At 36.7% G+C, this 18164-nt stretch overlaps 1 protein-coding gene across 1 annotated transcript in view; it reads left to right on the top strand.

The window, feature by feature from the left end:
• The window catches only part of LOC126262876 (collagen alpha-2(IV) chain), a 294377-nt gene that overhangs the window by 251541 nt on the left and 24672 nt on the right, over positions 1 to 18164 (top strand). The window contains exons 24-26 of the mRNA XM_049959745.1: positions 30 to 152; positions 8257 to 8499; positions 10810 to 11025. Coding sequence (XP_049815702.1) covers positions 30 to 152; positions 8257 to 8499; positions 10810 to 11025 — 582 coding nt within the window. The remainder of the gene's footprint in view (positions 1 to 29; positions 153 to 8256; positions 8500 to 10809; positions 11026 to 18164) is intronic.

The raw sequence follows: 18164 nt of genomic DNA, 5'->3' as shown, positions 1-18164 counted from the left end.
ACAGCTGTCATATACATCTGATTAAACAGGTGAAACAGGCCCTCAAGGCATTGCTGGTCCTCCTGGGATCACTGTGAAAGGAGAAAAGGGACTTCCTGGTTTACCAGGCAAAAATGGGAGAGATGGAACACCAGGACTTCAAGGACAGAAGGGTAAGTGCTTCTAAACACATCAGTGTACATATTACATGAATTATCCATTATATTAACACTGAGTTAGAAAACTCTACTTGTTGCAATTTTATTAACTGAGTAAATGTTGAAGAAGATAGAAAAGAGTAGCAGTTTATCTGAAGTCAACCTTTTAAAGATGTGTGCCCTTTGTGTGTTGCATTTTCCATGCTCTTTTCACCTGGTTACTTGACTCTATTAATGTCTTTTACTTTCTGCAATTCTGTGACATTTTTGCCGCATTAAAAAAAGACTTAAGGCAATATAAAATCATTGAAACTAACGAGACTTGTCTTTTTTCTTACAGTGTTTTTATATATTGTTGCTTACTTACAGCTTCACTCATATTTATAACATGATCCTCTTGAGATTTCAGTAATATTAAAAGAATTACTCTAATCTCTAAGAGTGTTGTAGATGCATCCTTAGTTGTTTTTATAAATACCAGTAACTTGTGCACACTCAGTCATTTACTACAGCCAAAAATTTTTCTTAAAGCTATTGACACACTATAATTTATGTTACCAGAGATACAAATGACAATTTTATGTGCAAATATCAATATTTTAAGACTCTGTCAACACTATCAAAAACTGATCATAATCATCATGAGAAACAGTGGTTACAGTCTTGCTGAACTGCATAATGATAAAAGAAATGAACTTTCACTACTGACAAAATCATATACATGAAAAAGAAGCTTCTTTTCAGAATGAATTTTCCACTTAATAGATTAAAGCTGGCTGCTGAACAGGGACTCAAACACGGTGCTTTGCCTTTCATGGGCAAGAAATCAACATGCTTATTGACTGAGATATCTGTGCACAACTCACTACCTGCCCTCAAAGATTCAGTTCTTACCACTCTTGTACTTTCTGAACTTCACAGAAGTAGCAAGAACTAGCTGAACTAGTACTCCTGGCACAACTACCGGGAGTGCCAGTAAATTACACAGAAGAGCTTCAGTAACACTTGAGGCACTACTAGGCATGAAATGAATAAACTTAGTAAGGCAGATGATAATTAACAGCCTGCTGACATTTACAGTGAGACAGATGATACAAAATTTAAATCATTTCCTACTGAGTTCAACAAATTCTTCTTGACAATAGCTGAAGATACAGGAATAAAAATGGTCCATCAGGTTTAGTTTAAAAGACAGTGCATACTCCATCGCAAACATCATCTTTCCCAGATAATTTGTTACTGGGATCACAAAATTCATTGGGTCACCAGAAAGCAGTAACTCTCCTGGCTACAATGGTATTTCAGCCAGGTACAAAAATCTTGTGCTGAAATGGTAGCACAATTCTTGAATTACATTTCTAACCAATCAGTCAAGGTGTATTTTGTGAGGGAATGAAGTATGCATTAGATTAAATTCAGTTTTCATTCCACAGACCAAAAAATGAGATAGTTCTCATGAGTGTGGAAAATGTCAGAAAGTATAACATAAAAAACATAGAACATTTGAATATAATACTCACTTTCCTGATCATTTGGTAGGAGAGTGACAAGATATGTGAATATATTACAGTAAACTGGAACTGCTAATGTTTACAGAATTAATACACTGTCAGAATGAAACATAGTTATGCACTTTTAATAAATTTATCATACACAGAATACCTAATTTTCACAGTGGTGACCAAGTTCTGTCAGAACTGAAATCTAACAAATATTTTTGTTTAAACTGGTTGAACATTCCCTGTTAACATATTAATCTACAGAGCAGGAGTTGCTAACCAAAAAGTCTGTCAAACTGTAATTCTTTTGAGACTAAGAAAACAGCCTGTGTGACTCTTCTAGATTTGAGGCAAGTTTTTGACACTTTCTCTCACGGTACACTTATCAAAAAGCTCCAATACTACAAATTATTATTATTATTATTAAGCATTACAATCCATGAAGGCTTTTTGCTGCAGAATGGACAATGTTGAACCACTTTGCTCTGTCTTTACAAGTAATTTGCCACTGTCTGTCATGTCCTAGTTTTCTGAGATCGTCTTGAATATTGTCCAAGTATCTCATGCGTGGGCGTCCAAGAGGTCGTCTTCCGGTGGGAATCTCTTCAGTCACTTTCTTGATGGTCCTGTTTGGTGGTGCTCTGATGACATGCCCTATCCATTTCAGTCTTTTGGCTTTAATTTTGGCCACTATATCGGAGTCTTTATATAATTTGTAAATTTCATTGTTATTTAGCAATCTCCATTCATCACTGATCCTATCTCTTATGGGTCCAAATATTTTTCTCAAAATTTTTCGTTCAAATACTCTTAATCTGTTTTCCTCTTTTTTGTGAGAGTCCAGGTTTCAGATCCATAGGTGAGTACTGGTATAATCAATGATTTGTATACTTGTAGTTTGGTGTTCCTAGAAATTAACTTGCTTTTGAAAACTGTCAAGAGACTATAGTAGCATTTGTTAGCCTTCTGAATTCGTGATTCTATTTCAATTTTTATGGAGTTGTCAGAGGTTACTATTGTACCAAGGTAATTAAATTCATTTGTCTTTGTGAAAGCTGTGTTATTAATTTGCAGTACATTATTATTTGATGGATAGCGGGATAAGATAAAGTACATTGTTTTGTCTGTATTCAGCTGGAGGCCTGTGCCATTTGTGGCTTTAATTAATTGTGCTGTAAGAAGCTTCAAATCATTCTCACTGTCAGATAATAATGCAATGTCATCAGCGTATGCTACAATATTAATTTTGCTTTCCAGTTGTGCTCCAATTTGTAGTAGCTTTACTTTTTGAATTATTCTATTGATTACTATGTTAAAAAGAACTGGTGAGAGTGAATCCCCTTGTTTGACTCCAGTTTTAACCTCAAAGTCTTCAGAAAGTTTGCTGGCTACTTTTATTTTGTATTTTGAGTTTAAAGTGCAAGATTTTATTAAATTTATCAATTTGTTAGGGATGCCAATCTGCCTCATGCACTTCCATAAATATTCCCTGTTGATACTGTCAAAAGCTTTTTTAAAATCAATGAAAAGCATATGTACATTTTGATTGAATTCATATTTCTTTTCACCCAACATCCTTAGGACATATATATTGTCAATAGTCGATCTGTTAGGTCTAAATCCACATTGGGCATCATCTAGGGAGTCTTCAACGTAAGGGCTTATCCTTGCTAACAGTATATTTGTCAGAATTTTATATGTTGTGTTTAGTAATGCAATTCCTCTGTAGTTTGAACAATTTGTTGGGTCCCCCTTCTTGTATATAGGGCACACAACTACTTCTTTCCAATCATGTGGGACCTGTTCCTGCTTCCAGATGTTGGTGATGATTTTGTGTAAGCAGTTTACAAAAGGAAATTTACTGAGCTTCCATATATCTGTGTCTATACCATCACTTCCAGGAGCTTTATGTCTCTTCAGCTTCTTGATGCTTTCTTTAATTTCTGCTAAGCTGGGCTCTTCGTCCGATGGGTCAGCAGTAAGATATTCATTGTCATCTTCCTGAGAGACGTTTATAGTTGGAGCATTTAGTAACTCATTAAAATATTCCTTCCATCTGTTAGCAATGTCACTTCTTTCTGTTAGCAAGGAGCCATCTGGGTCTGTTATGAACTGTCCATAATTTTTTATATTCCCACTTTTAAACATATTTATGCTCTTGAAAAATCCTCTGGATTCTGTGGTACGGTCATTCTCAGCTCTTTTTAATTTGTAATTCATAAAATCCCTTTTCTTTTTCCTAATGAGTTTCCTGGCAAGTTTCTGTTTCTCTTCAAAAATAAGTTTGTTTTGTGTTATTGGTTTTTGTAGGAATTTTTCCCTTGCTAATTTTCTATCTTCGATAGCGTTCGAGCACTCGGCATCAAACCAGGGGTTCTTAGTTGTAGTAAAATGTCCCAAAACTGAGGTAGTTGCTCGTATGATATTTTCTTTCAGAGCGTTCCAAGCTTGATTAGTATCATCATTGTTAATTTTACTTTCCACTTCAGGTTTGTGTGTTTCTAATTCTCTAATGTACTGGTTGAGAATGTTTGGGTTTTTCAGTTTCATTGTATTAAACCTAGGAACACCATTTAATTTAGACCATTTATGTCTTGAGAGTGAGATCTTGAACTTGGCTTTTACAAGAAAGTGATCCGAATCACAGTCTGCTCCCCTTTGACTTCTGATATCATGTATGCATTTTTGATGTTGTTTTTCGATTAATACATGATCAATTTGATTTTTTGTGATGCCATCTCTTGAAGCCCATGTTTGTTTATGTATATCTTTATGTGCAAAATACGTACTTTTGATCAACATGTTTTTGGAAGTGGCAAAGCTAATAAGTTTTGTTCCGTTTTCATTACTCTGCTGATGTAGACTATGAGGTCCAATTGTAGGTCTATAATGAGTTTCATGTCCTAACTTGGCATTGAAATCTCCTAGAATTATTTTAATTGAATTTTTCGAGAATGTATCATATACCTGTTCCAATTTGTTGTAAAATTCTTCTTTAATATTGTCCTCTTTATCCTCTGTTGGAGCATGGCAATTTATAACATTTAAAGTCTTATATTTGCATTGAATCGTAATGTGAGATATCCTTTCATTCACTGCCTCAAATTTCCTAATAAAAGGTAACAATTTGTTGTTTATTATAAATCCTGTCCCTAGTGCATGTATTTGTGTATCATTTCCCCCATACATTATTGTATACTTATTTTTGTTTATACTTCCATTACCCGTCCATCTGGTTTCTTGTACTGCAACTAGATCCATTTTATACCTTTCAAGTTCCTGTATGACATTTGTCAGTGATCCTGATCTATAGAGACTTAATACATTCCATGTTCCCATATTCATAACCTTTAAATTTTGCAAGTTCGTCATCAAGTTTGGTGGCCCAGCATTCTTGTCATTCTGATTCGTAGCAATCCATTTTCTCCTACAGGATCCTGTGATAGGGTCGCTGGCCCTAAGCACAACCCCCAACCTGGAGGACCAGGGTCTTGATTTCGGGGATGCCTACCCCTAGAGCAGTTGCTTTCACTTCAGCTAACGAACTTGCTCTGTCCGGCCTGTTGGTCCGCGGGAGGTATTTGATTTCCCTCCTACCACCCATATCTGGGAGGCGTTCCCCGATCCGCCACCTGGGGACGCGCCCTCTAGGAGTTACAGGCTCTCCCGAGCTGGAGAGAATGTTCATCACCTTATTGAGTCATACCTAAGCAAACAGAAATCAGATGGTTACTACAAACAACCAATGGTAACCTATTACAAAAGGCATTCCACAGGGTTCAGCACTGGGTCCAGTACACAGAGGATACAACTCTAATCACACAAGTGGACAATCTAGAGGAGCTGTGACATAATGTAAACATAGCTATGGACCAATGCACTAACTGGTTCCAGGGAAATTGCTTAGTCATGGAAATTAATAACAATAAAATGGAAGACATTATTTTCAATTTAAGTGTCTCCAATGAAGATCAAAAAATAATTAAACTGCTAGGTTTCCAAGTAGATCAGAAACTCATCTGGGTGAGTCATACAGAAAAATTGTGCTCAAAAGTTTCTCAAATGATTTATCTGCTGTACAAACTGAGGAATAATGTAAGCAGAGCCCTACTAGTATATGTATATTTTACATTTTTCCACTCCCACCTTACCTATGGAACTCTTCTATGGGGAAACTGCCCCAGCTCAAAAACCGTATTCAAGTGGCAAAAAACAGCTATGAGATGACCTACTTGTTGCAATTAGGGACATATTATTTGTAACAAATTTAATTAAGAAACAAATATATTGAGAAGTTGTGGTTAGAATACCCAGTTCCTTGAACAGGATCCTTCATGATGTTCTAACGTACTTTTACTCAATACGGCGCTGTGGTACAATCTTCTGGGACATTGCAGCTAAAGTAAAAAAAGGTTTTATTCTATAGTAGCGTACAATAACAGTAACGCCCATCTGTAAAAGTGGGGATAAGTAACTCACCTCTAATTATAGACACATTTCACTTATTCCCATGTTCATAAAAAGTTTTGAGGAAGTTGCTTAGTGCAGAATAATGAATCATCTTTCTAAAAACAAAATTTAACAATAGCTCAGTTTGGCTTCTGTAAAGGTTTCTCTACTCAGAATGCAGTTTATGTTCTCATGGGCTCAATTCTGTTAGAAGTAAATGAGAAATATTACCTTGTTGGTATTTTCTGTGATTTTAATGCCTTTGATAGTTGTAGATCATAAAAGTCAACTACGAAAACTAAAATTAATGTTAAAAGCCTTCCTGTTGCATGGATAACATTTCATATTAAAACAAAAACAGAGTGTCACACTAACAAATGATACGACAGGAATAAAATTAAATTCAGTGTGAGGAAACATTAAATATGGTGTACCACTGAGTTCAGTGCTTAGGCTGCTTCTGTTTTTGATCTCTGTAAATTATTTGCCCAGGTTACTGTGGGATTCTTACAAAACTGTAATGTTTGATAAAAAGCCCCAAACACATATACACCAGACATAGCCAGGAGAATAATGGAATTGGCATGTAACTGGTTCACAATCGATAGTTTAACCCTTATTCTTACAAAAACTCGTACTATGGCATTTCAAACAAAACGAAATGGGCATACAATAGACATTAGTCCATGCGTGAAGTTCCTGGATGTCCAGGTGGATAATTAACTGACATGGCACCACCAAGTGAATAAACAAAATACTTAGTTCTGCTGCTTGGACTTAGAAACCCCCCTCATTGTGTTGACCCACAGAGCAGATTGCTAGCATACTTTTACTCAATACTGGGCTGTGGTATTATCTTCTGGGACATTGTAGCTAAGGTAAAAAAAAGTTTGTATTCTACAGTAGTGTACAATAAGAATACTGTATGAAGTTGGTAACTGAACATCTTGCAGAAGTTTCTTCAGGGGCCTAGGAATTCTTACAATTACATACCATAACGTATACCCTGTAATAATATTTGTGGCTAATAACAAGAATGAATTTAGGATGAACTCTGAAATTTACAACCTGAATGCTAGAGGTATAAATAACTTTCATGTAGACTTTGCATCCTTCTCTACGGTTCAGGATGGAGTTTTGTACTCCAGTTCTATGACAGGTCACAGGCAGACATCATACAGGAAATTTAAAATATGTTCATATTGCCAGATCTTGGCATGATGTCAGATGTTCCCAGTTCCTCACAGCAGCTGGCAAGGTTATGTGTCAAGACACCTACCATGCCACAAGTTCACCTTCCAAAGCATGGTCCAGGATACTTCTGGACCTATGTGCCCATTTCAGGAGGGAGGGCTCTGGTATCCCAGGTCAGTGACTCTAAAAGATGCCAGAAGTCTTGGACTTTTTTATCCACCAGTAGGTGCCAGCATTCCAGATGCAAGCACTAGCATTCCCATGCCACAGTGCTGATCTCACTGCACCACAATACCACACCCGTCTCATCAACACCTCAGCATGCCATGGCTCTGCCTTCTGTGCTTTATTCACCTCACATTCATATCACTAATCATAGCACACTATTTTCTTTTGTTTTCTGCTTCACTACTTCTTGGTTTCTCTCCCTGGACTATTCACTGGATTTGTTTGTTTGTAGTGCTGGCCCCAATGTCCATTTTCCTCATTGTTGTCTTTGTCTGTACTTGATGATCCAATGTTGGCAGCCCACGAGCTGGTCAGCCAGCTTCAGTGGGTTCCTTGAGTTGTTCCTGATCTTTTGTCAAATACCAGTCAGAGAATAAACTAATCTAGAACTAATACCCTTGCTTATCAGTCTGAGTAGATTAGCACTAATCATAATTTGTTATTAGCCAGCAGTGGTTCCTAGGTCCTACTGACTTTTAATGTATAACCTGATTCATTCCCCAACCCTGAGGCTCTTCATCATGATGGAATTTTCAGAACATGCTGTGCAAATGAATGAATTAATTGCAAAGTAGGAGAAAAGTATTGGTAAAATCCCATTACAATGGTCAGTGGTGAACATGATTTGTTGCGTTATTTCTTCACAAACAACTTGCATTATTCTTATTCCATAATTCTAAGGGTACTTTTTTTTTGTTTTTTTCAAAATTTTGCTACTGCTGGTTCACAGAATATTCTGTACTGTTCAGGTGAAATGGGTCTACCTGGTTTACCTGGCATACTGGGAAATCCTGGCATTCCTGGGTTGCCAGGACCACAAGGAGAAAAAGGAGAACAAGGACTTGCAGGTCCACCTGGACCGCCTGGTGTTGATGGACCCCCAGGAAGGCCATGCCAGGATGGCGCACCAGGTGTTCCAGGAATTAAGGGTGATACTGGACCACCAGGACTATTTGGACCACCAGGTCCAAAGGGAGACAAAGGATACCAAGGTAAGTGATGAAATAGGAAAACACATTATGAGCAATACACAAAATTATAAAAAAAAAATGTTTACCAGTGAGAGGAAGCAGACTAACTTAATAGTAATAATAATAATAATAATAATAGTAATAGTAATAATACACCCACCAGGGTAGCCGAGAGCACTAATGCGCTGCTTCCTGGACTCGGGTAGGTGCGCCGGCCCCGGATCGAATCCGTCCAGTGGATTAACGGCGAGGGCCGGTGTGCCGGCCAGCCTGGATGTGGTTTTTAGGTGGTTTTCCACATCCCGTTAGGTGAATACTGGGCTGGTCCCCACGTTCCGCCTCAGCTAAACTCATCACAGACATTTGAATCACGTCCGCACTATTTCATGATTTACACTTGACGCAGACAGTTGGGGTACACTGATTCCATCCTGGGGGTACGGGATGGCAGCAGGAAGGGCATCCGGCCATCCCTAACACTAACGTTGCCAAATCCATTGTAACCACGCCGACCCTGCGATCGCTGTGGGACTATGGCGTAAGCAAAAGAAAGAAAGTAATAATACAGTAGAACCTTGGTTAACCATCACTTCTGGGACCAGGTAGTGGTTAGAATGCTAAAAAGGTCGAATAATGAGCAGAATGAAACAAATCTCTTATAGAGCTCAAAACAATATAGTAAATCAAAATTAAGTAAAAAGTTACATTTCCGATAAAGAAAAAAGAAAACAGAAAGTTTTTGACGCTGGAAATCCTTTTAAAAAAGTGTAAATTTTTTTGTTTTAATTTCTTAAACTTTGAGTTTGCCCATGCATCACACTATTTCTTAGTCAACAACTTAATAACCTCTATAAAACTACACTCTATTTTTTAAATTAAAAGGAATACAATAATAAACTTAAAAAGCACACGCAGATAAAATGTCAGATTAAAGAATACAGTAAAGTGAACAGACCGGAAGTACAGTAGTCTGTCAACTGAACATGCATGAAGAATGTGACTCAGATGGGCACCTGTTGTGACAGAAGTAAAATTGGCCAGTAATGCTAGCACACTGTTTGGTGCAAAGTGCAGGCAGATGGTCTCACATGGTCAGAGAGTCCAAGGAGTTGGTTAATCGAAGTTTGGATAATTGATGTTCTACTGTAGTAATTTATATCTCTTAACTCTGATATTTTAGTGTTGTGTCCTTTCTTTATTCTCTGTAACTTGAATGTGCTTCTCAGTTTGACTGTTGAATACCATGACCTTCCCTTAGTTGTCTCTCATAACTCCATGTGTATTTTGTCTGCTGTATTGTCTCTGATTTACATGGAAGGGCCATTTGGATTAAAGCTCAGTATTGTCTTGTTTCTGCTTTAATGTGCATGAACCGACATCCATTGTTGATGGCAATGGCCTGTAATTAAATCATAGCTTTTGCTTTGGACTTAATATATGAAATTTAGATTGAATTGTCTTTATTTTGTAAAATAACTTGATTCTTTTTTAAAAAATTGTGATGATAATTGATTTCCAATTTCATAAATAAGTTTCTCAAAAGCTTGGTTCCATTACTTGTATCACAGTAGTAAATATAATTTGTATAAATATAATTAGTACTGTTCTTAAATTACAGATGTAGTGATGTTAACAACTTCTATATAGATGAGGTGTTGAGTTGTTGATAGGAGCCCAAGACTGAAAACTTTTGAACAATGTCCTTCCTTAGAGCTAGTTAGTACAGAACACAAATGCACACACATAAGTGGCCCATTTGACTTTTCAACAAGCTACATCATTTCTGCTATAAATGCCCATCCCACCACCTTTAAGTGTCTTTCTATACAAGAAGTGTGAGTTTGTAGTTATTTAGCCGTTATTATCAGTATGCTTCATCTTCCTTGAAAACCAATTCACTATAATGAACTATGTTTTAGTTTCATTTAAGTATATGCCCAATGCTCTGCTTTATTCATTATATACTGGACATTCTTGAAAGTTATTTGAACTTTGTTTCATAGAGAAGCACAATCACTTGTAAGGCATCGTTTGTTTTGCTTTACTTGAAAAATAAAGAAGCAATTGGCTCTGCCCCTATGATTTTGTTGTACAATATGATTAGTAATAATCAGCTGTGCCCTACTGTCATGTTCTGCTTGCTAGAAGTAGGGCCTTATATCTAGTTTCTACTTTGATCTATTGTTAGAATAACTTCTTCTTTCCTTTTGTGGGCTTATAAATCACCTTTCTTCGCTTTCTTTGATCTCTTCCTCTCTGCACAATAGTAGTAGCAGTTTAGTTTATTGCAATGGAAAAATGTACTTATGTGAATGTCTTTGTTGTCTGCAGGAATTGCTGGCATACCTGGGCGACCTGGTGAAAAGGGTGATCGAGGTTTTGATGGCCTTCCTGGTACCCCTGGTCCAGTAGGACCCCCAGGAGAGAAGGGTTATGCTGGAGCTGCAGGAGCTCCTGGTACCCCTGGGTTTGATGGGCAGAAAGGAGACAAGGGCCTTCCTGGACCTGCACCACCATTTGGACCAAAGGGAGAGAGAGGTCCTCCTGGTAAGTGAGAGCCCATAGACAGAATTAAACATCCTGTTAGCTACAAAAGGAGTAGAACATAATTTTGGTGAGATCTTTTGTTGTTATTATGGGAAATTATCATCACAAACATTATAGATTTTTGTGAAGAAACAATAAGTTACTGGTTTGTAATCTCTGCAGAGCAGTACACGACTGAAGAAGAAGATTCTGGACCTTAATTTTCTCTTCAACATGTTCCTTGTTTAGCAGTTATATATAAGGAATAAAGAGAGATCTCATGGAAATTGGCATGGTTGTGCTGCTCTCATGTAGCATTTACATTTTTTGCTTTCAGTTCCATTTTACATTTTTCATTATATATTGACATTTCAAACTAACTGTAGAAATACTACAGTGGGTATTTGACTGTAGTTTGGGGCATGCAGCATATCATCAGTTTTTATTTTGTCAAATGTGAAGTAAACAATATACAACACAACTTACACCAGTATATAACTCTGCGAGAATCAGTTATCATACACTCCTTGCAGTTTTACTTCACGTAATCTTATTTTCAGTATTGTATAGACTGGTTGTCTGAACTATAAGGGGTAATAAAATGAAAATGAGACAGATGGAAAAAAGTAAGTAAACTGTTTATTATTTCAGAAGTAAACGCCTTAACTGTTGATACATTCATCCCACTGTGAGGCAAGATGGTCAACGCCTTCATCGCAAAATGTTTGCAATTACTGTCACAAAATGTTTGCAATTACTGTCGGAACCAAGATTGTACAGGCATGCCCTTTTTCAGTCAAAGAAAATTGAAGGCCACAAATAACTTTCTTCAAAGCTCCAAAATATGGAAGTTCCCTGATGATAGATAAGGACTGTATGGGGGATGTGTAAGGGCTTCCCAATGAAACTTCTGCAGCATAGTTGAAACAACCTTGGCAACATGTGGGCACACAGCACAACGGGGTATCCAAGAAAAACCTTGATTATTTTTTAAAAACTATATATTTTCAAATTGTTTACAAAACAACCTTATCCCTTTCAAAATACTCTCCATTACAACTAACACATTTGTTCCACTGGTGTTTCCACTGTTCAAAACATTTTTTGTAGTCGTGGCTGATGGCTCCTCCCTCCTTTTTTTTCCCTTGACTTCTTCAATGTTGTCAAATCAGTGTCCTTTCATGGCCCTTTTCATGCATGGAAATAAGAAAAAGTCACACAGAGCCAGGTCAGGCACGTAAGGCGCATCGGGCACTGGAACCATGCCATTTTCAGCCAAAAACTGTCTAACAGAGATGGCTGTGTGTCCAGGTGTGTTGTGATGGAAGAACCAATCTCCTGTCTGCCACAAAACAGATCTTTTTTTACTAACACTGTTGTTCAATCTTCTTAAAACATTCAAATAAAAGGTTGATTGATGGTCTGACCTGAGGGAACAAACTATGAACGAACTATGTCCTTGGCATCAAGAAAGCAAATCAGCATTATTTTGATGTTTGGTTTGACTTGATGACATTTTTTTGGACCTGGTGACTGTTGCCTTATTTCTGGGTCGTAACTATAGGGCCACAACTCAGCACTAGTAATGACCTTTGACAAAAAATCTGGATCAGTTTCAAGCAGTTGTTTCAAGGCTTGACATGTTTCAGCTCGATGTTCCTTTTGATTGTCAGTCATAACCTGAGGAAGAAACTTGGCAGCAACCTTATCATTCCCAAATCTTCTCCTAAAATTTGCTGCACCAAGCTCCAAGATAACCCATTAATAGCTAGCAGTTGATCAGTTGTCACTTAGTGGTCTGTGAGCACAAGCTCTCGGATTTTTTCAATATTTTTGTTGATTTGGGCAGTTGATGGATGTCCAGAGTGAGGTTTGTCATCAGTTGACATGTCAGGCAGACCATTTGTACACTTGAGTTTTTTGCATAGCGATAAGTTGTTTTTAACATTAAAACAGTTTCAGTAGCATCTTTACCAAGTATAAAACAAAATTTCACAACTGTACATTGTTCACTTAAACTTGCCACCATAAAAAACAAAACAAGAACACAACAGCACTAGGAAAAACAATCACTGCAGATGAACAGACCAAGCCAAGTCGACAACAAAGGTGACACCGAACTGGAAACTAATTATGCTATACATGCCTATCAGCAGAAATGTGTACTACACAAGCTCCACCCATGGCAATGTTATTCCGGTTTTGTTTTGCATACCCCCTCATATATCTCACCTTGGCTGACCACAACTCCTCATGGGCAGTGTCCATAAAAGTACCTTTTCTGGTGGTGTTGCTGTGTTTCAGCTTTGTTGTTTTATCATGTTCTGTTTCAGTTGAGAATAATGCCAACTCTTTGCTCGAATCTATGCTGACTGATTTTCATTTTCAGGTTCCTTTCTGCCAGTACTCATCACACATTATTTTGACTTGATATACAACCTTTATAGACTTCTAGTGTCACAACCTTAAGGGATAACATCACAACATCAAACACAAAGTGATCACATTGTCTAGTGGTATAATGTCACAACTGAAAACACAAAGTGAGCACATAGTCTAGTGGTTAGCATTTTTGTTTAGTAGCACCAAGGTGCCGGGTTTGATTCCCAGTCACCAGTTTAATTTTGTCTTCTGGGAAGGTTCAAAATGTGATCCACTCAGCCTTGTAAGTCCATCTGCATAGCTGCTTGGATATAAAAACAGTGAAACTGACAGGTAAGTCACCAAAGCGATGCTGCAATGAAAGGCTTGCACCACACTAAGTGACACGACATTTATGTACTAGCAGTAAAAGCATCTGCTGTTATTGTTTCAGGTTAGAGAGTGAGATGCTACACATATTATGACTAAAGATTTTATTCTTTGCAAGATTCTAGACCAGTTGTATAGAATTCAGGTGTAGATCATATAGTGGCAACATTTTGTCACTGGAATAAAGAGGAGAAGTTTGATGCTCCTTATTAACACCACAAGTTAGGCTTATCTTGCCTGTGTATTTTTAATTTTTTTTCTGTCCATTTCTACATGATAGTCTCAAGTTTGTCTTGTAATCATAGGGGAGGAGTGAACACAAAATGAAATTCTGCATTCGCAACAGAAAATGTTGTTTAACAATACTCTTTTGCACACTCCATTTTGCAACATTTATTTGCACTTTGTCCATGTAAACCACTAGTACTTTAATTCTGACTAGAGTCCTGTCCCAGCTTTGCAGAGGAAGCACTAAGTATCTGTTGCACTAAGTAACTATTCCTTGTGAATCAGTCCATCAATTAATGAAAACCATGTCAAAATCCATACAGTAGTTCTGGAATTAGCCTTCACATACAGACAGAAAAATGTGGTGGGGGTCTTAATAATATCTATAGATTTATTTATTTATTTGGTAAAAAGTGTACTGTAGTATGCTCTTTTTGCGAGTATGTTCTCTCATCTACGCATAATGACTCTCATTCTGTCACCTTTTAAAGCCAAATACCAGATAACGAATAGTTTGCTCAGAGTTTTTTGCTAGACTGGAATTCCAATCCTGTGCAAAGATGGTATTTCAGTGTGTTATTTACAATTCTGCAGAAATTGCTGTCTAATAACATATTTGTCTATATCATGAATTAACTGTTTACTGTGTTCATTTTACTCGTACTTATTTGGCTTTGGGGCAGACACTTGTACGCTGCTCCACTCAACATCATGTCCTTCCTCCCATAATTTGCACACCAATGTCTTATGATTTGATTTGATTTGATTTGATTTGATTTATTATTGGTCCTGTAGGTCATACAATTTGTACAGCAATGCACATCATGATATAGGACAAGTCAATTTGAAAAATTATGTGAAGATGGTATATGATGAGAGATGACAGTAGTGGTACATAACTCACATAGCAGAATACATACAGCATATATAGACAAAATATAAAAAAGGTGGTGTGTGATGAGAGATGACAGTGGTGCATACTGCACATAGCAGAATACATATAAGAGATACAGCCAGAATAGGAGTAACAAACAATAATTAAATTATCTTACTAAGTAGAAATATCTACCAGTGAATATACAGCTTATTAGAAGTAATTAAAATATTGTGGTACATAGTTCACATAGCAGAATACATATATGAGATACAGAACATGAATAACAAACGATAGTTAAATTATCTTACTAAGTAGAAATATCTACAAGTGAATAGACAGCTTATTACAAGTAATTAAAATATTGTGGTATATAGTTCACATAGCAGAATACATAGGCCTATATGAGATACAGACAGAATATAGATAAGATACAATAATTAAATTATCTTACTAAATAGAAACATCTACAACTGAATAAACAGCTTATTGCAAGTAATTAAAATTTTGTTTCAAGAAATTCATGTACGGAATAGAAACAGTGATTTAGTAGCAATTCCTTTAATTTAGTTCTCATTATTTTTGGGTTTTTGCTTGTTTTTATGTCTGTTGGTAGGTGGTTGTATATTTTAATGCCCATACATTTAACCCCATTCTCATATAATTTTGTGTTGTGGGCTATAATTTGTAACTGTGTTTTGTTTCTGGTGTCATGTGTGTGGCGGTCTGCATTTCTGTCGAAGGCATCCAAGTGCTGTACTGTAAAACAAGCTAGTTCCAATATATAGAGGCATGGCAGTGGCAGGATTTTTAGCTGTTGAAATAGTGGTTTACAGTGTTCAGTTCTTTTTTTACATTTCATTATTCTTACTACTTGTTTTTGTAGCTTGAAAACTGTGAGAGAATCAGAGCCCTTTCCCCAGAAGATTAGGCCATAGCTCAAGACAGACTCAAACAGGGCATGGTACACCAGCTTCAAGGTATCTAAACTGGCTGTGTCTTTTAATGATCGTAATAGATAGCAGGTTTTACTAAGCTTTTGTGACAATGCCTCAATATGTGGTTTCCAATTTAGTGTGTTACTGATGGTAAGTCCAAGAAATTTGGTGTCCTGCTTGTACGTAATGTCATCTTTGCCGATAACTATAACTGCATTGAAGGGGGTTAGATTTTGTCTAGTATGGAAGTTCATACTTACAGTTTTTTAGTATTTATGAGTAGTCTATTTGCTTCAAACCACGATTGTAAATGACAAGTAGTTTCATTAACGGCATCTTGCAATGTGTCACCTCTACAGGTTATCAGGATATTTGTGTCATCTGCATACAGAAAGGAGCTGGCATTTGGTATGTGTTCTGGGAGATCATTAATGAACAATATGAAAAGAACAGGGCCAAGGACAGATCCCTGAGGGACACCATTTGTTGTATGTAGTATATCTGACCTGCAGTGCCTGAATGTCTCTGATTTTCTTATTTCTACATATTGCTTTCTTTGACTAAGGTAGCTATGGAACCAATTGTGGGCTACACCTCTAATCCCATACTTATGGAGTTTCATAAGCAGCAGCTTGTGGTTGACCATGTCAAAGGCCTTGGACTGATCAAGAAATATACCGACAGCAGGTTGTTTATTTTCAACAAAACTTGAGCACTTTTCTAGAAATGCATACAGAGCATGTGTGGTGGACCTATTTTTCCGAAATTCATATTGGGAAGATGTGATTATGTTGTTAGAATTTAGACACATTTCTAATTTAGTTAACATACAGTATTCAAATATTTTTGAGAAGGCAGATAGTATAGCAATTGGCCTATAGTTTGTCATGTCCGTTTTCTCTCCCTTCTTGTAGAGAGGTATAATTTTAGCAAGTTTTAGCTGGTTTGGAAATGTTCCCTCTAGAAATGAGGTATTTATGATATTTGACAGGGGTCCACTGATGTAATTTGAACACTTATGAAGTAAGAAGCAGGGTATCAGATCATGCCCTGCAGAATAAATTTTTTTGACTCTTTTTTTAATAATATCTTCAATTTCATATGGTGTAGTAGGAGATAGGAAAAAGGAGTTCAGAGGAGTATTATTTTTGAGACAGGAGTGTGCAGTGTTTGGAGAGTTAATCAGGAGATTTGTGGGAGGAGAGTGAACAGTATTTGAAGAGTTGGTTAGGAGATTTGTGGAAATTTCTGAAAAATAGCTGTTGAATTTATTGGCAATTTTATGTGCATTTTCAGCCTTTGTCCTTCTATATTTAGTGTGATTTTATCCTCTATCCTTAACTTTCTACCAGTCTGTTCATTTACTATACCCCAGATGGTCTTACATATGTTGGAAGAGCACCTAATTGTTTTATCATTATGAGCTTTTTTAGCCCATTTGATAACTCTCCTGTATGTGTTTTTGTAATTTTTATAGTATACTTTGAACTCTCTGGATTTGCCACTGTCCAGTTTGCTAAGTCTGTGCAGCAGCCTCATCTTTTCTGATGAAGTTTTAATACCTTTTGTGACCCAAGCATTCTTTTTTTTGTTAGTGATAGTCTTTGTTTTCTCTGGGAAATGGCAATTAATGTAATATTCAAATATCTGCAGAAACTTGTCATATTTTTCATTTGTTGTTGAGGAAGTAAGCACACTTTGCCAGTCTTCTTTCTCTAAGCTAAGTACAAAGTTGTTTATGTTGCTATCACTATAACTTCTACATTTAATAACTGTTTCTCCTGTTAGGAGTACATTGAGTGGTGGATTAGAATATATTGCTAGAGCACTGTGATCTGAAAAACCAACATCTATAACTTTTACAGTGCAATCAGTGTTAGTAGTAACCTGATCAAGACAGCTGTTTAATCTCGTAGGTCATATAACTTTCATATTTAAGTTGAATGACATCATTAAATTTACTAATTGGGACTTTCAAGCAGATTCTTCAAGGAAATCAATGTTGAGATCACCACATATTATTATATTTTTTGAGTTGTTGTGACAAGCTTTTTCTAGCAATAGTGCGAAATTTCTGAGGAAGACTGAAAAGTTACCACTAGGTGATCTATATACTCACATTATATACATATTTAGGTCGGCAAGTACTACCCCAGCTATTTCGATGTCTGTGTCTAAGGAATACACTTCACAGGGATGGAAAGGTTCACAGCTAATGCTATTTCTTATGTATATACAAGTTCCACCACCTTTGTAATTTTTCCTAGAATAGTGGTGGACTAATCTGAAGTTTTGAATATACTGATAAGGTAATTCTGATTCTTTTAGCCAGTGTTCACTAATACACAGTAAGTGCATGTCTGACAAAA

Source organism: Schistocerca nitens, chromosome 6 (assembly GCF_023898315.1).
Source record: "Schistocerca nitens isolate TAMUIC-IGC-003100 chromosome 6, iqSchNite1.1, whole genome shotgun sequence".
NCBI lineage: Eukaryota > Metazoa > Arthropoda > Insecta > Orthoptera > Acrididae > Schistocerca > Schistocerca nitens.
This window is presented reverse-complemented; position numbering and strand designations above follow the sequence as displayed.